Consider the following 26121-nt stretch of genomic DNA (forward strand, 5'->3'; position numbering starts at 1 on the left):
GGAATCAGAAATTGTATGGAAATGTTAAAACTCCAGATTCTGTTCTAAAACACATTTTTAAAATGAATTAGAGCTCTGAAAGATGCAGTGTTTTTATGTGAAGTCTGATAACAGTCCATGGAATTATCACGTCATATCTCAGTGATCATTGTGGAACACTGATCTCTTAGGCATTAAGCCTGGAATTTTCTCCAATAATATTATCATTTATAATAGCAATAACATTTAGTACATCACAAAATGCTTTCAAAATGTTATTTAATGGGATACCTAAAACCCTGGAACCCGTGTAAGAAAATCAAGGGTGAAATAGTGACTTGTTTAACATGACAAGCCTGGAGTCTCAGGACTTCCATCTCAGTTCTTTTCATTGCACTACACCAAGACGGTCCTTTATGACTGCCTGTTTTCCTGTAAAAACACTTCATTTGGAAAGACGAATAAACAAATGAGGCCTTCACATCTTGGTCCTGTGATTCTCTCAGCTCTCACATTCTGCATACGGGTTTTTGTTTTGAGTATGTGTTTTTGTATGCAGCCTCTCACCACAAGCTCAGCTTTAAGTAATTGTCTCCTGTTGCCTAAAAGTACACAAGTGATCACACAAAGGGTTCCTAAGCTACCATCACTGTGCTTGCTGCTGGAAAAAGATCTTTGAAAAACAAAGCAAAACACTTTTTTCTCCACTCCTTCACTCTTAGCCTCCTGTGGAGGCTGAATTCAGAGGAGAAGCTGGCAGTTCGGGCTCTGTTCTCCTGCAGAGCCTTCAAACCCGCGGGGTGCTGGGGAAGCGCCTGGACCAAGAGGTCGGGGTCTCAGCAGGTGGCGCTGTTTCCTCCAAATGATCAGGACACCTATGCCCCCCAGCTGGGGGGCACTGTTCACCCTTAGGAGCAAATGGCTGATACTTGTTCTTTCCCTCAGTGGTCCTAGCAAAACTGTAAACTAATCTAACACTGAACTGGAGACCAAAGGGAATCTGAGAAACTGAGAAGCCAGCTTTGTAGATCGTCATGCCACCACGAAGCCCGGGATACCCGGTTGTTCCCCCCAGAGCAAACCTTGTCACTGTTAGAAGTATAATACTTGATTTTTGTTCATCAGTCTTCCCTGGGCTCAGTCACACACAGGCAATCTATATGAAAGAAAAAAAGAAAAGCAGGAACAATTATGTAACTGTCATTTCAGCCAAGCGTGCTCCTTTTCTCACTGACTGACCTCTTTTCACGGCTGTGGCCACGTGCGTCTGGAGGCCTAACCAGATAGTGGGGATGGCGTACCGGCAGTAGAGGACTCATTACTTGGCAGCCAGTTCACTCCTGGGGAGCCACCAGGATTTTGTCTCCATGCCCTTGGAGAATTGATTGACTGAATGTTTCTCTTAAAGACTTAACTCACTGATTCTTCAGCTTCTTAGCATAGTTCTCTCACCAGGCTCTGTACTGAATTTGTTCTTTTTCATTTTTGCTTAAGAGGATTCATTCTAGCGGACACTTCTGAATAATGGAGCTGCCTAGTACAAGAGAACTCATTAGATTATTGTCACATCTGTGGATGACCCAATTGCCCATATTTAGCAACATATTAGAATATGTCCTAAAGCTCCAACAGCACAAGTCACCCTCACCTACTTTTGTTTTTTTCTCTGTGGTTTGAGAAAGAATTTAGTAGAAATGGGAACTAAAGATTTGGTATAGATTGAGCAGAAAGTATGATTATCCCACTGGCTCATTTTCAGGGCAGTAAAGGTATACTAAATAGTCTACCTACACACTTTAAATTACCAGCTTCTTAAATTAATTGATGACTTTTGGAGCAAATGTTCAATAGTTATTCTTTGAATCAACAATACTGATTTAAAAACAAAAGTATCAACATTACCTAGTGTCTCAGTGAAGAAAAAAATGTAGGGGACGCCTTTGAGAAAACAAGCACGTATGTGAATGTGATGGGTTCAGTCACTGCATTGTGAAGACCCGGCACACTGCACGTCTTCCTAGGAAGGTGTAAATCATGAAGTTAACATCTGAAGTTTGTAAAAACCGCTCTCAATGTGCTGCTGCTCTCTTTTTCTGAAAGCTGGAGGCTGAAAGAATGAAGCACAGATCCTCGCCTGGCCAAGAGTTGCGTCAGAAGCCCTTTGTGATCAATAAGAACATTGTGGTGGTTATTTCATAGCTGATTAACTTATATGTCTACAAGCCAACACTTGACTTGAAAGGCTAGTCTGGTTTCTCGTGGTGCGAGCATGGCCTTTCCTAGCCCGTCCTGGCACCCAGCTCTGGGACTGCTGTTTCCCGACTGCAACCAGTTGGGTACAGCCCTCAGTTTCGTAGTGAGTAACCCAGCAGCTGAAGCCTACTCCTCTTGAAAGGGCATTTTGTCTTTTCGAGCCGTACGACCATGGCAAGATAATTAGTGTTCAGGAGGAAAAAAACAAGATTGAAAACCACATCAGATACCTGGTGTGAACTCTTCAACTTTGAAGAGACAGAAAATGTAGTGGCTTTATTTTTCTTAATAACTGGGATACATGCAAACAATTATAGGCAATTGAGCATTTAGTGATGAAATGATGCAGAAAGGCATAACAATAAAAATTGCCCATATGTTTCTCAGCTCATTGTTGAAACACACTGTGTTTTTTGGCTTTTCCATAATTGGTTTACATGGTATTGTATTTTAATTCATATTAGGATCTTAGCACTTCCTCTTAAGAGTTTTTCTAGTCCTCCTTGCAAACTTTCTGTTTCATTTTTAGGGAAATGGAATCCTTGTGTCTTATAGTTGAAGTATTGTTTTGTGGTGTCCGACGTTGCTTTTAATTTCACCAATTGTGGGGTAAATAAACCATTGTGTACTTGGGGAAAAAATTGGCAGAAAAGCAGAATATGTTAAAGACTCTTGCTTTTCATTGCTAGTGAGATTTCCCAACTGGAGCATCTCTGTTTTATTTTGCCTCTGGCCAACATCTAAAGATCAGTAATAAAGCTCTATGCAAATACTTTCATGTACTAAAAGAACAATATTTTGACACTCATTGACACAAGCAAAAAAATACAACACTAAATTAGTGTTCAGGATAACAATGAAGACATTGTTCATTCATATGAAATGAATGCGAAAAATGTTGTTATAGTAACAGAAAAGATTGCTCCTCATTCTCGACCTTTAGCGTTTGCTAGATGACATTACTTATGGTGTTGTGTAGTAATAGACAATTGTTTATTGTTGATAATGGATCTTGAGCAGTCATTGATACTTGTCAGACTACTGAAAATTTTAGTCACTGAAAAATAAATGTTTATTCTCCAGAATCTGGTAATTTCCATTAAGCTTTTCTAAAATTCTTTTAAAATACTTTTTGGACATTTTAGAATTTTCGAATACTCGATATTGTTAAATGTTTTGAAAATGTTAATTCAATTTATCAGAGGTTTGTTTTTCTAGATTTCATCTAGAGTTATACAGACAGAAATAAAAACCCATCACCATCTATGTATTTTTAAAATAATTGAACTTTTAGGAGCTCTCCTGATTTTTTTTTTTTAATTTGGTGAACATAAAGAAGCTCTTTGTTTAATTTCCAATAGTGTGGAGGGGCCCTTACTGGAGGTGAAGTTGTCTCCAAGTTACTATTTTTTTATATAAAGTAGAATTTCTTTCCTCCTGTATCACTAGACTAATATTACTGTTACAATAGATGTTTTCTTAAGTATAACTGGCTTCCCTTTTCATCTCTTTCAATCAAGGACATTACAGAGTCAGCATCTAGGACATAATTATGATAACAAAAACATTACCCTCATGGATGAGACCAAGTCAATAAGAGCAATTTAACCTCCCAGAAGAACAAAGCTTATGTACTGTTTATATTGGGGTAATTTTATATTTAGCAACCAAAAATTAAGGACAGCATGATTAAATCTAAATCTATTCAAGCATAGTTTTAAGAGTATTGAGTGGGAGAGTCACTCTTAAATTGAAATCCTGATTTTTGTGAGTGAGGATATTGTGGTGAAACACATTTGAAATGAGTTGAATGGGACACTCATTCCCAGTTACAAAGACGGTGCAAGTGTCCTAGTCTGCAGCCTTCAGAGGAGCTGAAGAATAGGCAGTCATCAGTGCTCGATGGGATTAAAAAACAGAGCGATAAGAATTCTCGAAGCTCTCCTGCTCCTCTGGTGTGTGTTAATTGTCTCCTCCTGGTGCTCCCACACTCCCTTTCCTGCTAGCATTTATCCCATTGGCCATACGTTATTTTGGTTGCTGGGTGGGCACATGGCAATCTTTCGGTCAGTTTTGCAGTCCTAAGTGTTGTCTTACCCCCTTGGAAACAACTGCCTTCTCAGCTCTGAGGCCAGATCCTGATGCATGATGGGTCCATGCACTCAGACTGCAAAGTCCTGGGAGTCTTGTTTGGTCTCCAGCTATCTTCACCTGAGCTTGTTGGCACAAGGAGCAGAAACCAACGCAAAGAAATCCAAGTAAGAAGGGATTTATATAAAGCGTGTAGGGAGGCTTCACAGGAACTGGGAAGTGAAATCTGCTATCCCATGTGTGTGCATGTCCTCTCTCAGGCCCACTTGAGCTTTGTTGTCTCCCTTTTCCCACTCCTCTGCCCAGATAGATCTTCTCCTGCTCACTCTGCAGCCCCACTTCTGCCCTCCCCTTGGCTGCAGTGCTGTCCTACTCATTCAGTCTCTGGGTCTCTTACTCCAGACTCTTTCGAGACTGACTGTCCCAGAATATGTCAGGTCTCCATCCATCCTAAGGGAGTCAGGAGGGAGGGGAGGCCCAGGAACAGGTCACCTGGCTTAAATATAGCTGCCTTAATTCACTCCTTCAGCAAGAGCTGTGGGTGGGGATAGTGTTGCTTGGAAGGAAGGTTTCAAAAGGCTTCCATGCAATTTCTTCTAGACACTACCTACAGTTTGTCTCAGAAGTTCTTATATCAAATGTTGGACTTTTAAAATTCTTTTCCTGTATAAATGTTGGGAGTCCATAATCCAAGGAGGTGCAGCATTTACCTTTTATTCCCACCTGGTGTATCTCAGACTCTAGCACAGTGTCTGGCACCTAGCAGGCATTCCATATATACTGATTGGTCAGGTCCCACAGAAGTCCATGCAGCTATTCCTAACAACCACTTATAACAGCCTTCCTACAGGAAATTGCATTCCTAGGAATAGCCATTAGGAAAAATGCATTTTAGTGTACTGCAGTTAAAAGAATATAAAAGGGAAATCAAGATTCTAGTCCCGGCTCTAGCACTAAGCAGGTGTGTGACTTCAGGTGAGTCAGGTAACCACTCTGGTTTCTGCGGCTTTGTCTTTAAAATGAGTTGAATGAGGACATCTCTGAGGCACCTTCCAGCTATAAAATTCTGTGGCTATCACAGAATGAGGATTAAATTTACTCCACCCTTTCAGTCTTTCCTCCTTGTGCCATATATAGGTACAAGAGTTTGGTCATAAAGATGAACTAGATCCTTGGGTACCAGTAACCCTCTCAAGCCACATAACCATCACTGTCATCAACATCATGATAAGTAATAGTCCTTGAGCACTTACTGTGTGTCAGGCACTGGTCCAGGCACTCTACATATATTAATTAATTTAATCCTAAAAATAAGCTATGAGGTAGGTACTGTTATTGTTCTCGTTTCACTGAGGCACTGGAGGATTAAGGAACTTGCCGGAAGTTGCTGAGAAAAATCCTGGCACTAGAGTTTAAACACTGGTGGTCTGATTCTGACTCTGAGCTCCAACCACAAGAGTCACTGTCAATGTGGTGCCCGGACACTTGCATCGGCTTCACTCAGGAACTTGTTAGAAATGCACATTTCCAGGCCCTACCCAAAACCCACTAAATCAGAAGCTCTGGGGCTAGCAGAGGCCAGCAATGTGTTTTAACCTTTCACATGATTGTAATGCACAATAAAATTTGAAAGTCCCTGCCTCCTCTCTTCAGCACTGCATTTCAACATACCCATAAGAGGTTATCTAGGTATTTGCTCTCCGGTATTCCAGTTGGGAGTTGGGGATGTGGTATCACTGCCCATTTATACATGAACGATGCAAGCATTCACACGTGAGCTATCATAAATTAGGAGCTAGTTATACTACTTTTCAAGTTCTCGCTCCACTAGTTGGCATCAGTGATGACATCACTACAGGAAAAGTCAGGAGGCAGAGATAATCGCAAAGGAGGGAGGAAAGTGGGTTTATTCAGCCAGCTGTGCTACCAAGATGAGGGAGCCTCCTCCAGGAAGCCCCAGCAAACCTTGACAGATTGAACACACAGGATAAGGGCAGTGCATCACATAGTAGGTCTAGACTCTCCTTCCTCTCCAGTGCTGGCCTTGCCCTGTCTCATGCAGTGTCCACCAGCTGCATGTGGTTCCTGAGCACCTGAAGAGTGTGCCCAGTCTGAACTGAGATGTGCTGTAAACACAACCTACACACTGGACGCCAAAGACTTAATACGTGGGAAAATAATGTAAAACACCTTTACAGTATTTTATGTTGAAATGATAATATACTGTATATACTGAGTTAAAGAACACACTAAATTTGGGGGCGGCCGGTTAGCTCAGTTGGTTAGAGCGTGGTGTTGATAGCACCAAGGTTGTGAGTTCAATCCCCGAACGGGCCACTGAGCTGTGCCCTCCTTTAAAAAAAGAAAACATCAAATTTAACTTCGTATTTTCTTTTCTCTTTTAATGTGGCTAATATAAAATTAAAAATTACATCTGTGGCTTGCACTATATTTCTGTTGGACGGCATGTTTTGGACTAAGCTTGTAATGGCCTATCGTCATCTACCTAATACGTGCAATAGGTGTATGTAGAGTTTTTATTTATTGCTAATGACGATTATCAACGCTGGAATTGAGAGACCTATGGCAAGGCTAGGGCCTGTTATTCAGGGAGCCCAGAACCAGCCCAGAAGTTGGATTCCGAAGGTCGGAGTCAGACTGAGAGGTAAAACCAGACGGTCAGGACGTGCTTGAGGGGTCAGATCAAAGAGAAGTCAGAGCTTCCCAAGAGCGTGTTTAGGCAGCATGGCCGGGGACCCTGGGCAGGGAGATGGACGATCAGGTGGCCGTGAGTGCAGAGGGACTTCCTGCTGCATACCCAGAGTGTTACACTGTTCCTGTTGAGCCAGGAACTAATTCTAGAATGGCTTACCTAGGTATGCGAGTGGGAGCAGGTAATTGGAAACACCTGGCTGAGATAGGTGGCTGGGTGCGCTCCAGGAAACAACTACTTCTGAGAAGTATGTTGTGACAGTAATGATGTTAGGGCCAAGTCAGAACATTTATTAAATTACAGTGACTGAAAGTGAGTTTCCACATTCCAGGTGTTAGTCTGTGAATTGTTGTTGCCCTCATATAAACCTAACTATCCCTGAACAATGTTAAAGATACATAGAGCCTTACATAGAAACCACAAACTGAAGCAATGTTGGAATTAAAGGCATAAATATTCATTACTTTCTTGAAACAATCAGCTGATATAATCATCACAAGATAGTAGATTTTTTCCAGAGATGTCTGCAATAATCCCTCCCATCCTGCACGCCCTTTTGTAGTGTGACTTTACCACTCTTTTCATAAAGGGGGACACCCTTTTTTGAATTTGGGCTGACCCTATAATCAGTAGTATGCAGAGGAAGTGACACGAGGTCACTTTCAGGCTGATGCCTTATGAGGCCTTGTAGCTTCTGTTGTGTAAAGAACCTTGAGCTAGACGAATGAATGAGAGACCATGGGGGCGGAGGCGTGTGGAGAACTCAGGTATGTCCGGCACCAAGGACCGTCTGGGTCCTCTGTGAGGGAGGCCATCTTGGTCCTACAGCCCTGGTCAAATCACCTCTGCCAACAGCACCTCTGCCGAGCACTCCTGAATTCCTAACTCACAGAATCCTGAGCAATAAAAAGGTTTAAGCCACTAAGTTTTAGGATGGTTTGTTAGCAGCATTGACGAGTGAAACATCCTTTATTTGTATGTGCATTTTTCATTTAGGTTCTTTTTATTATTTACATGGTCACATACTTTAGGATACATATAATTGCTCAAAATAGATCTATATGCACTCACTCAGAATATATTATACTGAACATACATACATATATAGGCTGCAGATTTCACTCAAATTAATTTTAAGTTCAAGAGACCCACAAAATGATACTACCTAGGAATGGAGAATATCTTTACAGATGACCACTTTTATACTTCATGATGGCGGGAAGATGTTGCTGAAGGAGAAACCAATTTTACTGTCTGTGGCACAGCCTCCTAGCTGAGTGGCAGTGCAGGATGTGATCTGGGATGAAGTCACAGAGGAAGCAGTAATGGCCAAGTAGCATCATAGTGACCCTGGGACTTATGGGTATTCTGGGAGCCACACTAACTAACTGCTGAAAAATGAGGGCAGCCATGTCCTGGGGCAGAGAATGTAGTGAGTTTGGTGAGAGGCTTTTGAGAGAAGGTTGAATGGAAGCTGCAGGCTGCCTTCAGTGCACTTTCCTGCTCCTCCTCGTACCATTCTTCAGCAAATATCCAGCCTTGTTCAAATAGTAATAGTAATTGAAAAGGCACTACCCCATGATCTGTACCTGAGTGGGAGTGGGGAAAAGGGTTGCAAGGAGAAGAAGAGGAACATTCATAAAACAAATAGCACATATTATACGAAGAATTATTCAAAGAAAAAAATATGTAGCTGGAGCTCAGATAATTGTTCTCCACAGAATCAAGGAAATACAGGCAACATGTTTTTGTTCAGTTTGCTAAAAGTGAAGGTGGGCAAATTACAGGCCACGGGCCAATTGCCTATTTTTATAAATAATGTTTTCTTGGAACACAGCCATGTCCACTTGTTTCTATGTTGTCTATGGCCGTGTATTTGCTACAACAACAGAGTTGAGTAGTTGTGTTAAACAGCATATGGCTCATGAGCCTAAAATATTTACTACCTGGCCCTTTAAGAAAAAGTTTGCTGAGCCCTGGCTTAAAGAAAATAAATGGAAGAGTTAAGCTGGAAGTAAGCAGGAAAGATATTGACGAGAAAAAGAAAATCATTGCAGAAATTGAAGCTACATTAGCAATGAAACTTAAAGTAAGTGTTACTAAAAACAATCAGGTGAACAACAGGAGGAAATCACATAAAACAATATGGAAAAGAGCAAACATAAAAATGATTAGATAGGATAAAATATACATCGAGAATAGAAGGAAAGAGATGCAACATGTGCGTAATTGGTGTTCCTGAAAAAGAAATGGAACAAGTAGAAAAGATTAAATATACTCAAAGATTAATGGACGAAATAAATATATAACTTGAATCTACATCACAAGAACAGATGGTATCCCAGAAAAGCTGACTCAGACTTATTACCACAAGAGTAAGAGCTTTTAGGTTTTGTGTTGTTTCCAGGGATGAGGAAAACTAGTCCCAACCTTTGCATCTGCAGATTGGTGTACCTGGCTAGAATAAAAGGACCCAGAGCAAGGCGGATTTTGACATAGCCCCTTTCTTTCAGTGTATGTGATATCAATGGAGATGATATGCTAACAGCAAATATAAGAAGCAAGAGCTGTGTAGCTTTAAACTGTTTCATCATTTTTGGTGGTTTTATTAATTTATTATCTAATGATTTTTCTTGTTCAGTAATTTTGTATCTTTAAAATGTCTGAAGAGACCTTAATCAAAGGAACCCACAAACCATAGTAGGTTTTGCCCATGAAGAAAATTAGTAGATTGAAAGGGACTTCAGGCCATCCTTTGGTTTTATATCGATGATTTTCTTGATATAGTTTTATTTGTTAGTCATTTGGTGCCTGTTTCCTAGTTATGTTAGAGCAGGGGGTGCTCTCCCAGGCTAACCCTCAGACCCACTGATATGGATCCCACAAAACTGAAGTTCAAGCCTAGAACAGAACTACTGGAAGTCCTCAACCACACTGTGAATACCAGGCTGGCATCATGAAAACAGCGACTGAACAAAGCTTAAGACCAAATGTATGTGAGTGGATCCACAATTGGCATGCTTTATTGGGAATTTTAATTTCCATTTGTTCAAATTCCTACAATTTTTGTTAGAATTATTTCATAGATTCTCTCCTCTGAACTATACGTGTGTGTGTGTGTGTGTGTGTGTGTGTGTATCATTCTAACATTATTTTTACAACAGTAGCACATAAAGCACAAAAGCACGGGGCTGAAAAACCAGCAGTCAAATAGCATAGTTAAACATAACCTTGGTTAACAAATCTTGTTATTCATGGATGCCAGCTCAGTTAATAAGTATTTGTGGCTTGGATCCTGAACTGGAGTTAATGGTGAGGTGGAAGCCATTGTAGAATCCAGATTTTTAAGACAAACATCCATCCCACCCAAAAGGCATGCATGGAATCAGGTGTAGTCACTGGGCTGTGGTGATGTACTTCAGGTGTTCTCCTTCACTGGTCTAGCTGTGAAAAGCCTCCAGAGCTACCAAATCAAGGAAAGAGAAATGACCCTTCACTGCCCACTTCCGCAATCGTGACTTCAATGGCCAAATAGTAGCTTGTGGGAGAGGAGTACTTTTATTTGAAATTTTTTAAATTAAGTTTTATTTTGTCTTCTCTAAATTACACCTGTAGAACAGATCAGTTCATTATATAGTTACAAGTTACAAGAGAGCACATGTCCAAACTTAACTAATATTTATAACCATCTAACTTGGCCTTCATATGTCAGAGTTATGAAGTCAGATTTCTCCTAAACTTCATGTACCTTAAACGCAAAATGAATGTGAGACATGATTTGAAAACTGTACTGTTCATTTGACATTAAAGGACATTTTTATGTTGAACATTCCTTAACTGATTGTCTTTCCTCCCTGTGAGATGAATTACAAAGCAGGAAATTTGTTTTCTGTTACCACTGGTGATCAGGTCAGGGCTGAAAGTAAATAAGTATCTGAGAAAGTGGATTAAGTCAGTCATATCCTTAAAGGGCACTGAAAGAATGTGGGAAGACTCTGTCTTTTTCTTCCTTCATTTCTTGAGAGACAAAGAGAATTTTCATCTAAAACATGTAATCTCAAAATCCTTTCTATAGTCAGAAGCCAAAGCTGGGTGGCAATTTGATCACAGATTGTACCCCGGTGGTGTCATGGGTCATATGCTCAGCATGTGAACAGGAAGGTGAGAAGTGGTGAACTTTTGCCTCAGTTGTGCCATCCATCAGAGAATAAATAGACCAAATCAACGTGTGCAGCTGTATAAGGAGGTGAACGGCAGAGTACTTCTCACACAGGGGCCTTTGTGTTCTGGACATGACCTAGCATTACGATAGGATGCACTGGGCCTACAGTTTGTGGCAAATTACTAACCCATTATCACACCAGAACATAAGATCGTTTATCTTCTAATCCAGAGTGTCACCTGTTCTTCATTTACCAGTCAATAACCATTAATTATACTCAGTGGAAATTTAAACAAAGCCCTTTCCCCCTGTTAAAACCAGTAAACTATTCAGTAATAACAAATAAATCTGGAGTTGTATATCCTTTCCCTTCCCACCCTCAGACTGGAGTCTGGTACAATATGAAGTTTAGAGGAAATGCCTAGAAATTGATAGGTCAAAGGCTGCAGATAGTCTTATGGAAAAGAAAAGAGCAGATTCTTGGCACTCACGCTAGTGAAAGTGAGAGGCTCTGACTGATCCTCAGATTCCTGTTGAGGAACAAAACAAGCACCAGAGAACTTGTGCCAGTGTTTAAAGTAATCTACCATTAACTGGTAATCAGATTTTCTCCTTTTATTTTTAGTGAGCCCTTGCTTTCTTTCACATAACTAAAAGTATGATTTTTTTCAAAACCATTCTAGCACAACATAGTGTTTTGAAAGAAAGAAAATAAGCTGAGCAGTCCTGAAAGACCTATTTGAAATGTTATTTTTAGAAGGGAAATTTGAGTAAAACACATTTAAGTGTATATACTAATCCCTCAGAAAAATGTTTAAATAGATATTCTAGCCAGAAGCATAATTTAATTTTTCCTAAAAACTTTGAAAATATTCTGAAGAAAGCCCAAATAAATCTGTGTGTGCATGTGTGTGTGTACACACACACGCACTCACGCGTGCACGCCCCAGTGCACTGGTGGAGGTGGGAGGGTCAGCTCAGCTGGGGAAGGAAGGGTGGCCAAAGGTCCCAGGGAACCCAACCAGGCTGTGTGCTGTCCATCACAGGGAAACCCACGGAGATGACAGCAATTCACTTCAACAACTACACTTGGGGCTCCTGTACGTGATCTAGGAGAGGTGCGAGTCCCCACACAGACGGGGGAACTGCCCGTGCAAGGCACAGTGTGAAAAGCAGGCCCACCGGGCCCTAGCTAGAGCCAGTCTAGCCCCAGTGGCTCCAGCCATGACCAAGAAGCTCCTCTTGGAGGAGCTTAACAACAAAGGGGGTTGGGCTCAGGGCTTGGCCAGCAGAGCCAGGCTGCATTTCAGCCCATGGCCCTCCTCTGGGCCTGGAGCTCACAGCAGTATGCGCAGCCATGAGCTGAGGGAACTGCAAAGCTTTTGCAGACTCTGCACTGCACGGACTGTCCCAATAAGGAGAGCATCTCATATTCTGTGCCTTTAAAAAACTGATCAAACTTTATTATTAATAATAGAATCAATGTAAAATTTAAAAAGTATTGTGACTAAATTCGTCAACGATGATCCCTTAATGCAAAATGAAGCTGCAGATATTTTATTAATGTGAACAAAAGTCTCTCCTAGCCAAGAAAATTTTATCGGTTACTTTTCAGTAGATCACTGACCTGAGTCTGTTGCCACTGCCCCACCCAGGGTGCCACATCTCCAAGGCATATGAAATTGCCCAAAGGTTTATCTTCCATAGAACAAAAATGTGACTTAAAACAATCCTGTAATAGGCCAAAAATACAATATTCACAAGAAGTAACTTCTAGTAAAGGAGAAATATTTACCTTTTTTTTTTTTTTTAGAAGTCTGCCACAAATTCAAATAAATAAAGAGGAATTAAACTTGTTTGGTTTCATGTTCTAAGACAAAATAAGCTGCCCGTTGATTTCAACAACCTACTTTTCAGTTTATTCAATAGCAGCTAGGGAGACACCAACCAAAACAGTTTTCTTTAAATGTTAGAACAAGAGTTTAATTCACATGATATTGCAAATTGTGTTATAATGAAGTGCCTATTATTTTTACCTATTATATTTTGAAAAGTGCGTCGGAGTGATAAAAAACTTTGATTTTTTTTTTCCCCTTGGATTTTTCTTAGACATGTTCTCAGATACTAAGTATACTTACTTGTTTTAAATCTACATTGTCTATCTGTGTAAACAAAACCTTTAAAATTAATGTGCAGTTCCAAGCTACAGAAACTACAGGTCTGTCTGTGTTGACAAAAGCTGATGTGACTAAGTAGAGCCAGGCTGTGACGTTACCACAGTTTGTGTCTTAGCCCTGAGGCTGCACTGTGGGCCAATTAGACTTCTCCTTCCTATTGAAAAGAGCACCTGTATGATGCTCTGGCTGAGAACACCTGACCTTGAAATTCTGCCTGAGGAAATCCTTAACTCCACACGTTTTCATTGCCTCTCAGATAACTTTTCTAGTGCTAGGAATATTCATTATAGGATTGTTTTTCCATTAATGATTTTTGATTATTTTTCTTTTTAATGTCAACACATTGGTAAAATTTTTAACTTTACTGTTAAATTTGTTTATATTTGGGGGGACAAACATCTGTCTTCAAATGACGTTTCCTTACCTTCCATCCATGATATGAGAGTATATTAGATAAGGCTTTTTAAACTCGTCTTTTCTTAAATGTATTATGGGAAAGTTCTTTGCCACAGATACTCTTTAACATTTTGTTCCTCTAAATTTTACCCCAAGGACCTGTTGCATGAGAATCACCTGATGTTAAAGATAAAAATGCCTAAAGCATGTTCTCTACTGAGTCCAAACGTCTGCACCTGTGGCCCAGGCATCCATACTGAGATGCGCCCCACATGGCTCTCAGGAACATTCAAGTTTCAGAACCACTACTATAGTGGTCAGAATATTGTATTAAATTCATAGTCATTTTAAAGTATTTCAACATGGGGACCATCACACTGACCTCAAGTGCTTAATGTCTTGGTAGAGACATTAAGCCAGACTCAATTCACTCAAAACCAAGCAAATGAAACTTAACAACTAATCACAAACAGCTAACTTGAGTCCCAAATAAGGCAACTGCATATGCTATAGCCAACCAAATAACTTACTGGCTTTGCTTCAGTGTCTGCTCTATAAAAACCTTGCCCCTAGCCTGTGGTGAAACATTCCTAACCACCTTTGCTTTAGCGCTGCACTATTCGGATAGACGTAGGATCAAATAAACTCTTAAAAAATTGAATTTGCCTCAGTTTACCTTTTAACAATGTCCATAGCCAATTATGTGAGTTTGGTAACATTCCATTTTCCAGTGGCAGCTGGGTGCAACTTTAACCTGGATTTTCCTCTGTCTCTAGGCAATGTGGCTCATGTTGCAGAATGATCAACCGGAGGATTTTGTCATCGCCACTGGGGAAGTCCATAGTGTCCGGGAATTTGTAGAGAAATCGTTTTTGCACATTGGAAAAACCATTGTGTAAGTATAACTGAGAGTTCATTTCTGCATTCATCAGACATTTGCTGGCAGATTTGTATATGTGCTTGCTATTCTGTCTCGGTTTCGTCTTTTTCCCTTTTTACTCTCTTGTAAAGCAATATCTGCAGTTTCAGTATGGAGCAGGGTCTTGGTATTTCACACCTTCCACCCATAGTTATTCCATGTGAAATATCTGTCAGCATCTAAACAATCTTTTGAAAATTTCTATTATCTGTTTTATTTTTTATTTTTAAAACATTCTAAATTATTTTTAATTATAAATGTTTTATTATGGTTTATACTGTATATGGTTTACTATAATGTTACTATAGCTAAATCTACTCTTACCAGATCAATAACATTACACAATCTTTTTTAATGCTTTCACTTTATATTTTAAAATTTTGAAACCATTAAAAAAGTACAGAGAAGTTTCAAACACATTACAAGCAATGGTCTTTTCTTTGAACCACTGAGAGTATTTAGAAGCCTAACATCCATCACCCAGGACTTTTGTGTGCGTTTCCTATAAACAATGCAATTATCGCACATAAACGCAATACAAACATCAAAATCAGGAAATTCACCATAGATAAATTGCTACTGTCTACTCATCAGATCTGATTTGATCTTTGCCAATAAGGTGAATGCTATCCTTTATATCAAAATGATCCAGCTTATAATCATGCATTACATTTACTTGCTGCATTATACACATTTTGAAGTTAGATTTTTATTGCAATATTTGAAAGCTTTGTGGGAAATCCTTCATTACACATGGAAGATTGGAAGATTCTTCCTTTTTTCCCAATTTTTTTAATGTGGTAAAAAATACATAGAGGGTACCAAAAACATGTATACACATTTTAAAAAAGGAAAACTGTATTAAAATTGTAATACTCAATATATACTGATAACAAAAGATGAATACAAGTCACATTTGACTTCTGCAATTACAAGAGGTGCTCAAAGTGGTTGCCATCAGCGTGCAGACACTTCTGATTACAGCGAACTACTGCTTGAGCAACATTGACCAAAGTGTCCACTTGTGTACATTTTTTGGCACCCCTGGTATATAACATAAAATTTACCATTTTAATCATTATTATTTTTTAATATATTTTATTTTTCAATTACACTTGACATTCAATATTATATTAGTTTCAGGTGTACAGCATACTGGTTAGATATTTATATAACTTACAAAGTGATTCCCCCTGAAAAGTCTTACACCCACCTGACACCACATATAGTTACTACAATATTATTAGCTGTATTTCCCAAGCTGTAGTTTACATCCCCATGACTATTTTGTAACTGACAATTTGTACTCCTTAATCCCTTCACATTTTCACCCTGTCCTATACCCCCTTCCAACTGGCAACCATCAGTTTGTTCTCTGTAGCTTTGCGTTTGTTGCTCTTTTGTTTGTTTACTTTTTTAGATTCCACGTATAAGTGAAATCATATGGTATTTGTCTTCCTCTATTTCACTTATTTCACTTAGTACAACACCCTCTAGGTACATTCATGTTGTCACAAATGGTAAGACTTCTTTTTTTCAGCCAAGTAATATTCCCTTGTATATATGTAACACTTATTCTTTATACAGTCATCTATTGATGGATAGATTACTTCCATATCCTGGCTATTGTAAATAATGCTGCAGTGAACATAGAGGTGCACATATCTTTTCAGATTAGTGTTTTAGATATCTTCAGATAAATACCCAGAAGTGGAATTGCTGGGTTATGTGGTAGTTCTATTTTAAATTTTTTGAGAAACCTCCATACTGTTTTCCATAGGGCTACACCAATTTGCAATCCCACCCACAGTGCATGAGGGTTCCCTATTTTTCACAACCTCACCGATACTTGTTATTTGTTGACTTAATGATGATAGCCCTCTGACAGGTGTACGGTGATATCTCATTGTTGTTTTAATTTGCATTTCTCTGAGGATTAGTGACTTTGAGTATCTTTTCATGTCTATTGTCTATCTCCATGTCCCTTTTAGAGAAATGCCTGCTCAGTTCCTCTGTGAATTTTCATTGGAATGTTTGTTTTTTATGTTAAGTTGTATGAGTTATTTATGTATCTTGTATATTAACCCCTTATTGGATAAATTGTTGATGAATACCTACTCCCATTCAGTAGATTATATTTTTCTTCTGGTTTCCTTGGCTGTGTAAAAACTTTTTATTTTGATGTATTCCCACTTGTTTGCATTTTCATTTGTTTCCCTTGCCCAAGGAGACATATCCAAAAAAATATTGCTAAGAGCGATGTCAGACAGTTTACTGCCTATATTGTTTTCTAGGAGTTTTATGGTTTCAGGTCTTACATTTAAGTCTTTAATCTATTGTGAGTTTATTCTTGCATATGGTATTAGAATGTGGTCCGGTTTTATTTTTTCACACATATCTCTCCAGTTTTTTCAACACAATCTGTGTTTCTGGAGACTTTTCACTTTCTTTCTGAGCTGTCTTGTTGCCTTGTTGCCATGAATACATGGCAATTACTGATTTATTATTTATCTTCCTAGACATCTACAGGAGTGGCTTCTGCAACAGGTTGATAGGAAGAGGTCTTTCTTTTGTTTTCCAGTACTTCTTGGTAGAATGTTTTATTTTCTCTCCAACTGCAGCTTATTTTTCTTCTCCCACACGGTAGTGCTATGTTTTCTCTGCACTATTCCTGATTCTCACACAATGGGGGGATTCCCTGGGAGACGGGCTTCTCCTCTGTTAATAGTTCGTCTTGGTCACAGGGCGCAGTGTCCCGGTGGGTATGCGGAGAGCTTTTGATGTTCCAAAGCTCTTCCAGCTCCTAATTCAGAGCCCGTATGTTTCAGCAGTTCTGTTTACTCCTGCAGGGATCCGCCCAGATAGGTGGGGTCAGGGGCTGGGTGAGTTGTGAGAGGTGGCCCAGAGCAATGGCGGTGACCACCACCACAGCCGGTCCTGCTTCCACAGCTCCCTCCCCTTTGCCGGAACTAGTTGGGCTGCGAATCTGTGTCTGCGGTCCACAGTTCTCAGAACAGAAAATATTCTGTTCTTTAGATCTGACACTGCTACTGTTCCGCTTCTAGCACCGGGCAGGTGGGGGCGGGGCGAGCTCTGGGAGGGGAGGGAGGGGGCGGCTAGTCTCAGTGCCTAAGGCTCCGTTCTCTGCTCGGCAGTGCGGGCTTAAACCACCGTTTTCAGCCTTTTTCCCTCAGTGTTTTCTCCGAGGTCTCTGCCGTGAGCGTTGGGTTCAGCCGTGTTATATGCTGCCCCCTCAGCCCTGTGGGCCATAAGCGGAGCCCTAGCTGTCCGAGTTCTTCCCTCTCCCGCAGCTGCGGTGGTTCCGGGAAGCAGCGAGCTCGGCGCACTGAGCTGGGTCTGCGTCCTGCGCCCGCGCGGCTCCGTCTCCGCGCGCTTCTCCCTTCCCTCCTCCCCCCACTCGCGCGAATCTCCCACCTGTAGGTGATTTCAGTCGGTAGTGGGCCTCTTCGTCTTGCCTGTCTGCTGTGCAGGGAGTCCTTTGTGGAGTTTTTGTTGTTCAATTAGTTGTAAATTCTAGGGGCGCTTTACAGAGGCTCACCTCACGCCGCCATTTTGATCCAAAAATTTAATAAATGTCAGTTTCTACATGGGAGATTTATGGGTGACTTTTAGTATTCTACTGTATACATTTCTCTATATCCAAATTTTCTATAATGAACTTATATGCTTTTGTAGTAAGGAATCATCTTATACATAATTTTTCAAAATTAGGGTAGTCTTGCAAATGAATCCTCAAATAAGACTCTTTTGGAAGTATATGCAAGTTGGCCATTCTCCTGTCTTGGAGATAATATTCTGTTTTCAGTCACCAAGTCATCCTTCTGTCCTGTATTCCCATGGGATAAATACCTATTTTTTGACCTAGCTCAGTCTGTCACAAACTAGGATGCTATTCCAGGAGATTTCTAAAAAAGCATTCCATGTCTAGCTCCTTTAAAAAATATTGAATATTACAACCCTTCTTGGAGAAGCACCAGATTTAAAGAAACTGATGTAAACAACAGTTTAAAGAAAGTGTTTAACTTTGTTTAACCTAGCATTTTCCAAGCTTAATTTAAAATTTTATATTAAAATCCTACACAAACAACAGTTCTGTGAATCACCCACTGGGAAATGTTTGTCTGTCATTTCCTAAGGTGATACTTGTCATTGGTAGTTTCTCCCTCTGTTTGGAAGGACCAGTAAAGCAGTTGAGTCGGTTTCACTAAAATTTATTTCAAATTTCAGGCAATGACCTTCATTGTGTTTCAATTGACAGACTAAACACGAATCAAGCTTTTAGTGGTATATTAAAAATTACCTTTGCCTGGTATATAAAATTTTAGTGAAATCAAACTTTGTCCAAATTTTTCCAGAAAAGAGAGATGGATGTGAGGTGACGACTATTCCAAATGAACTAAAGACCTTGCTTTGTCCTTTAGTAAGCCTTCCGAGTGGCAGCATATCTCACTGGTGGCAGTTACCACCTGTGTGCCCAGTACCGTTTTCAAGTCTTTCTGTGTCATATCATTGGAGTTGTGGGAAAAGAATGTTTACAATGCATATTCTTCATAGTTTGTCTGAAAATAGAAAATTCCTTCTCAGAGCCAGATAATAAAATCATGATGGCTTTGTGCATGCTGTCTGTACGTTATGTTCTGTTGTTCGATTTTTTGCAATTTCCTTCCTCTGGGTCTTCTATTGGTTCCATGTATCGGCATATTGATCTCAGCTGGAAGAAAAGCAGGGAAGCCACAGGCAACTGCATGTGCCAGGGCCACGGCTGCTCCTTGAGCTTCAGAATCCCCACTGCATCTGTCTGTAAGCTTTCCACAAGCCTAACGAGTCCTTCTTGGGAACAGTGTGTGCACAGTCAGAAACCAGGCAGAAATGAGCAAAGAAAACACAGTGGGATCTGAACAAAGCTTAGCAGGCCAAGGATAGTATTGTACTTTAGTAACTCATAGTTTTATTACTATTAATATTTGAAGAAACATTTTTCTAGACCTTTAGGAGTGCATGCCTCCTTCTCTCAATTATGCTGTCTTAATTTTTTTATTTCATGATGTGGTCAGCTCCATTCCTAAGATATCTGTCCTTATGTGTACACAGTGTGGCATAATATTGTGTGCCATAAAAACACAGTCCCTGTGCCACATTCCCAGGGATGGAATCCCAGCTCTGCAACTTCCTAGGGGACTTATTTATCTTCTCTGTATCTATTTTCCCAACTGTAAAATGGGGCTATTAAGGGTACCTAGCTCCCAGGAGTGGTGTGAAGGTTAAATGGGTTAATATAGGTGCAGCACCTAAAACTGTGCCTGATACATCCTAAGCTCTATATAAGCATTTGCTGTTAATGAAATAGTTACTTGATGGAACATTACATTTGTCAACAGTGAACACAAGAGATAAACAAAATGTAGAAACTGTAAGATTGGGCACCTGATTGTATGTTTGGGGACAAGAAAAAGTAAAGAAGGTTACACGAATGCTTCATGCTTGTATGACCAGAAGAAATTTAACAAAGACACTTAGCAGAGAAAGGTCCTTGTAGGAGGAAGAACCAGCTTGCTCAGTTGGAGTTAGACATGTCTTTGTCTCTGACACCTGACCCCTTCTGAAAAGTAATTGGACATGTATCAGAATTATAACACCTTTTTCCTAAATCTGTCTCCTGTACAACTGTGGTTCTCAAACTTAATTTTCTGTGAATCGTTTGGGGATCTTGTCAAAATGCAGATTTGGAATTAGTAGGTGTGGGTGGGGCCTGAGATTCTGAATTTCTGAGAAGATACCAGGTGACACCAGTGCTGCTGGTCCTTGAGTACAGAGCCTGAGAGAACTATAGATCCTCACGTTTGAATGAAACTTCACAATTGCCACGTCCAATTCCTTATCACTTTCGACCTTGTTTTAGTCATCTGTGACGTTCACCTTCCCTGCTAGACGAGACAGTCATTTCCTCAAGGGCGGAATCTGGTTCCGGTTCCTGTCTGTACCTTTCGTTCTGCCCAGCACAGTCAGACATTTGGTAAAGAAATTGACATTTTAATGAATCAATAATGCAAAGAAGAGTTTTGGAAGTTGGGAAATTTGATTGGAAGGTATTGCAAGGGGAGTAATTTCTTAAAAATGTAAAGACTTAAAAATTCCAGGGCTTCCCATGGGAACAAATCAGTAAGTTCCTCGTTTTTCCTTCTATTCCTCACATCTCCACTATTCATAAGGTCACTGCAATTGGATTAAGTTCATCATCTGATTAACTGAGGTTAACAGATCTCTCTAGACTTTCCATTTCTGCCATTAATAAGTTCAGGAATGCCCTCAGATGAGACGAAGAGATCTGAAAAGCAAGAGTCATTTCTACCTTTTTTTTTCATATGATTGAAGGAAATAGACCAAAGGAAGACTGGGATCTCCAAAGTATAAAGCCAAACTTTCTGGAAATTGCTTCTGGTCCATCCAGGACCAAACTGCTCTTTAACCTGAGAGACTATGCTTCTCAGATTAAAGAGCAGGGATGCAAGTCACGTCAGAGCCTAAGGACCACTGTGGTTTCTCCAGCCATCATCACCTTCCCAAACCCACCAGTTCTGGATGACTCGGTTTCTTTCAAATGAACTAACAATTTATAAAGTAGTTTGCTTACTTCAAACATTATAATATCATTCCATCAAAATAACCTTGGAAATTGGAGAATGCCCAAGAGCTTATCTCTCTGGAAACATGTAACATGATTTCCTAAATCATTTTGCATTTTAAAATATTTGACATTGCTTAAATCCCAACAATAAGTTAAAGTCCATAAACCCATAACCAATATCTTTGTTTGTAGTAGTTTTATTTTAAAGACAATGCTGAGAGTTGAAATATTGAATAAAAATAAAAAGTAGTATATTAAATAATCTTTACAATGCATTTTAGTCATCTAGATTATCTTTATGCCCTCTATTTCGTTTTTTAAAGAAGGTATTTCACATTTCAAAGAAATTATCCGTATTCTTTTGTGGGCTTAAAAATGTATTGTGGATTGCTTATGTTGGGATTGAGGGTTTTTTTGTGTGTTTTTAATACAGAATTCATATTGCTTTTAAATAACCCTCCAAAGTTTTTATTGAAATGTATATTTTAGAATAAATGAATATCCTCCACTCAATACAATAGTAGAGGCAACTTAACACCTTATTTTCTAAAAATAGGTGCATCTTTTGTTTGTGTTTTCTTAAGTAATCAAGCATAGCATTTTATTATTAGGAATGTTCTGTTAAGCTCCAAAAATTGTGAAGAATAATATATATAAATTCTTATTTGTTTTTAATGTGTGAAGTATCCATGCTAATATAACAAAGCATTGAGCCTAATGAAAGTCTTTATATTAGGAAGGAGAGAAAAGTGAATGAGTATTTTTACTAGTCAGAGTTATTTTATTTTTAAGGGACTGAAACTGAACTCAAAGTAGCCTCAGGAACACTTGGGTCCAGAATCTGGAGCTCTGTCAGTGCTCTCTGCTTTTTGGCCTTCTACTCTTGGAATGCCACCGCCGTTCCTTCAGTTTGCCTCTCTGACCGAGGACATCACTGATAGCATTTCTGGTGAGACAGCCTAACATAGTCAAAGAGGACTAGAACCTTCTTGATAGCTATCCTCTTCGAGAAACCCTGCAGGAGGATTCTGGCTGACCCCATTGGTCCCGTGATCATCTCTAGACCTATCATGGACGCCAGAGTGTGGAGCAGGCTCCTGGGCCTTGTCCTGCTGTCAGGGAGAGAGAAGTCTATGCTTGGCAGCCCCGCAGAAATCTATGGTTTGAGTGGGAGAAGAGCAGTATCCTCCACCAGCAGTGGCATGTCATAGCTGAAAAAAAAAAAAAAAAAAAAAAAGGCAAAACATGGTGCTAAGTACACAAAAACAACGTGTTCACCGTAGCTCAAAATATGATTCCTGGGCTGTGGGTGCTGTTTCACTGAGAAGGAAAGTGAGGCACAGTGACCCTCCAAAGGTTCTCAGCTAGTGTGTGCGGTAGAGCCAGGATCTAAACTGAGTATTTCTGAATCAAAAGGCCCTTTGTATTGCACTTTTCATCCTTTTTGTTTATATCCTCCAAGAAAACTTGGTGATGTGATGCTTGCATGCAAACAGCAGAGTTACATCATAAACAAACAACTTACCAAATTAGGCTGAGGCCTGCATGCCTCTGGGAAAGAGAAGCCCCAGCCATAATGCAGAGAGTAAAAGAAGCTAAATCTTGGCTTTTGAGCATTCAGGAGCCCAAGTTCTGATGAAAAAAGCAAGATCTGAAGGATCTTTTTTTTTTTTTCTTTTTTCTTTTTTATTAAATTTATTGGGGTGACAATTGTTAGTAAAATTACATAGATTTCAGGTGTACAATTCTGTATTACATCATCTATAAATCCCATTGTGTGTTCATCACCCAGAGTCAGTTCTCCTTCCATCACCATATATTCGATCCTCCTTACCCTCATCTCCCACCCCCCACCCCCCGCCCCCGTTACCCTCTGGCAACCACTAAACTATTGTCTGTGTCTATGAGTTTCTGTTTCTCATTTGTTTGTCTTGTTCTTTTGTTGTTTTTGGTTTATATACCACATATCAGTGAAATCACATGGTTCTCTGCTTTTTCTGTCTGACTTGTTTCGCTCAGCATTACTCTCTCAAGATCCATCCATGTTGTCACAAATGTTCCTATATCATCTTTTCTTACTGCCGAATAGTATTCCATTGTGTATATATACCACAACTTCTTTATCCATTCATCTATCGAAGGACATTTTGGTCGTTTCCATGTCTTGGCCACCGTAAACAAAGCTGCAATGAACATTGGAGCACACGTGTCTTTATCTCTAAATGTTTTCAGATTTTTTGGGTAGATACCCAGGAGAGGGATTGCTGGGTCATATGGCAATTCTATTCGTAATTCTTTGAGGAACCTTCACACTGCCTTCCATAACGGCTTCACCAGTCTGCATTCCCACCAACAGTGTATGAGGGTTCCTTTCTCTCCACAGCCTCTCCAACATTTGTTATTATTTGTCTTGTGGATGATAGCCATTCTGACTGGGGTGAGGTGATATCTCATTGTGGTTTTGATTTGCATTTCTCTGATGATTAGTGATGTTGAGCATTTTTTCATATGTCTATTTGCCATTTGTATGTCCTCTTTGGAGAAATGTCTCTTCAAGTCCTATGCCCATTTTTCAATTGGGTTGTTTGTTTTTTTGGTGTTGAGTTGCATGAGTTCCTTGTATATTCTGGATACTAGCCCCTTATCGGAGGCACTGTTTGCAAAAATCTTCTCCCATTCAGTTGGTGGCCTCTTTATTTTGTCAATGGTTTCCTTTACTGTGCAGAAGCTTTTAAGTTTCATATAGTCCCATTCGTTTATTTTAGCTTTTACTTCCATTGCCTTTGGAGTCAAGTTCATAAAATGCTCTTTGAACCCAAGGTCCATAAGTTTAGTACCTATGTTTTCTTCTATGCAGTTTATTGTGTCAGGTCTTATGCTTAAGTCTTTGATCCATTTTGAATTAACTTTGGTACATGGTGACAAATAGCAGTCCAGTTTCATTCTTTTGCACGTGGCTGTCCAATTCTCCCAGCACCATTTATTGAAGAGGCTGTCTTTGCTCCATTGTATGTTTTAGCTTCTTTGTCAAAAATTATCTGTCCATATTTATGTGGTTTTATTTCTGGGTTCTCAATTCTATTCCATTGGTCTATGTGTCTGTTTTTCTGCCAATACCATGCTGTTTTGATTATTGTAGCCCTGTAGTACAAGCCAAAGTCAGGAAGTGTGATACCTCCATTATTGTTCTTTTTCCTTAAGATTGCTTTGGCTATTCGGGGTCTTTTGTGGTTCCAAACAAATCTGATGATTTTTTGTTCTATTTCTTTAAAATATGCCATTGGGATTTTGATGGGGATTGCATTGAATCTGTATATTGCTTTGGGTAATATGGCCATTTTAACTATGTTGATTCTTCCAATCCATGAGCACGGAATGTCTTTCCATTTCTTTGTGTCTTCTTCAATTTCTTTCAAAAATGTCTTATAGTTTTCAGCATATAGGTCTTTCACATCCTTGGTTAAGTTTATTCCTAGGTATTTTATTCTTTTTGCTGCAATTGCAAAAGGAATTGTTTTTTGTATTTCTTTTTCTGAGATTTCATTGTTAGTATATAGGAAGGCAATGGACTTTTGTGCGTTGATTTTGTAGCCGCAACTTTACTGTATTCGTTGATTGTTTCTAATAGCTTTTTGGTGGAGTCTTTAGGGTTTTCTATATATAGCATCATGTCATCTGCAAAGAGTGATAATTTAACTTCTTCATTCCCAATTTGGATGCCTTTTATTTCTTTCTCTTGCCTGATTGCTCTGGCAAGGACTTCCAACACTATGTTGAAAAGCAGAGGTGATAGGGGACATCCCTGTCGTGTTCCTGAACGTAGAGCAAAGGGCTTCAGTTTTCTCCATTAATTATGAGATTAGCAGAGGGCTTGTCATATATGGCCTTTATTATGTTAAGGTATTTTCCTTCTATACCCATTTTATTAAGTGTTTTAATCATAAATGGATGTTGTATCTTGTCAAATGCTTTTCTGCATCAATTGATATAATCATATGATTTTTGTCCTTTATTTTGTTTATGTGATGTATCACATTGATGGATTTCGATGTTGAACCATCCTTGTGCCCGGGATGAACCCCACTTGGTCGTGATGAATAATCTTTTTAATGCATTGTTGTATTCGATTTGCTAGAATTTTATTTAGGATTTTTGCATCGGTATTCATTAGAGATATTGGTCTGTAGTTTTCTTTTTTGTGCTGTCCTTACCAGGTTTTGGTATCAGGGTAATGTTGGCCTCATAAAATGAGTTAGGGAGTACTGTCTCTTCTTCAATTTTTGGAAGAGTTTGTGCAGAATTGGTATTAGATCCTCTTTGAAGGTTTGGTAGAATTCACTAGTGAAGCCATCTGGTCCCGGACTTTTGCTTTTGGGAAGGTTTTGGATGACTGATTCAATTTAGTTACTGGTGATCGGTCTGTTTAGATTTTCCAGTTCTTCATGGTTCAGCCTTGGAAGGCTATATGTTTCTAAGAACTTGTCCATTTCTTCTAGGTTGTTGAATTTGGTGGCATATAGTCCTTCATAGTATTCTTGGATGATCCTTTGTATTTCTGTGGTGTCCGTGATAACTTCCCCTTTTACGTTTCTGATTTTGTTAATCAGTGTCTTCTCTCTTTTTATCTTAGTAAGTCTAGCCAAGGGTTTGTCAATTTTGTTAATCTTTTCAAAGAACCAGCTCTTTGTCATATTAATTTTTTCTATTGTCTTTTTGTTTTCTATTTCATTTAGTTCTGCTCTAATTTTTGTTATTTCCTTTCTTCTGCTGACCTTGGGTTTTACT

At 39.5% G+C, this 26121-nt stretch overlaps 1 protein-coding gene across 3 annotated transcripts in view; it reads left to right on the forward strand.

The window, feature by feature from the left end:
- GMDS (GDP-mannose 4,6-dehydratase) overlaps positions 1-26121 on the forward strand; it is a 649100-nt gene that overhangs the window by 498169 nt on the left and 124810 nt on the right. For all 3 annotated transcript variants that reach the window (XM_019752387.2, XM_074335314.1, XM_074335317.1), the window contains one exon: positions 14548-14666. In XM_019752387.2, coding sequence (XP_019607946.1) covers positions 14548-14666 — 119 coding nt within the window. The remainder of the gene's footprint in view (positions 1-14547; positions 14667-26121) is intronic.

Source organism: Rhinolophus sinicus, linkage group LG06 (genome assembly GCF_036562045.2).
Source record: "Rhinolophus sinicus isolate RSC01 linkage group LG06, ASM3656204v1, whole genome shotgun sequence".
In the NCBI taxonomy this organism is placed as follows: Eukaryota; Metazoa; Chordata; class Mammalia; order Chiroptera; family Rhinolophidae; genus Rhinolophus; species Rhinolophus sinicus.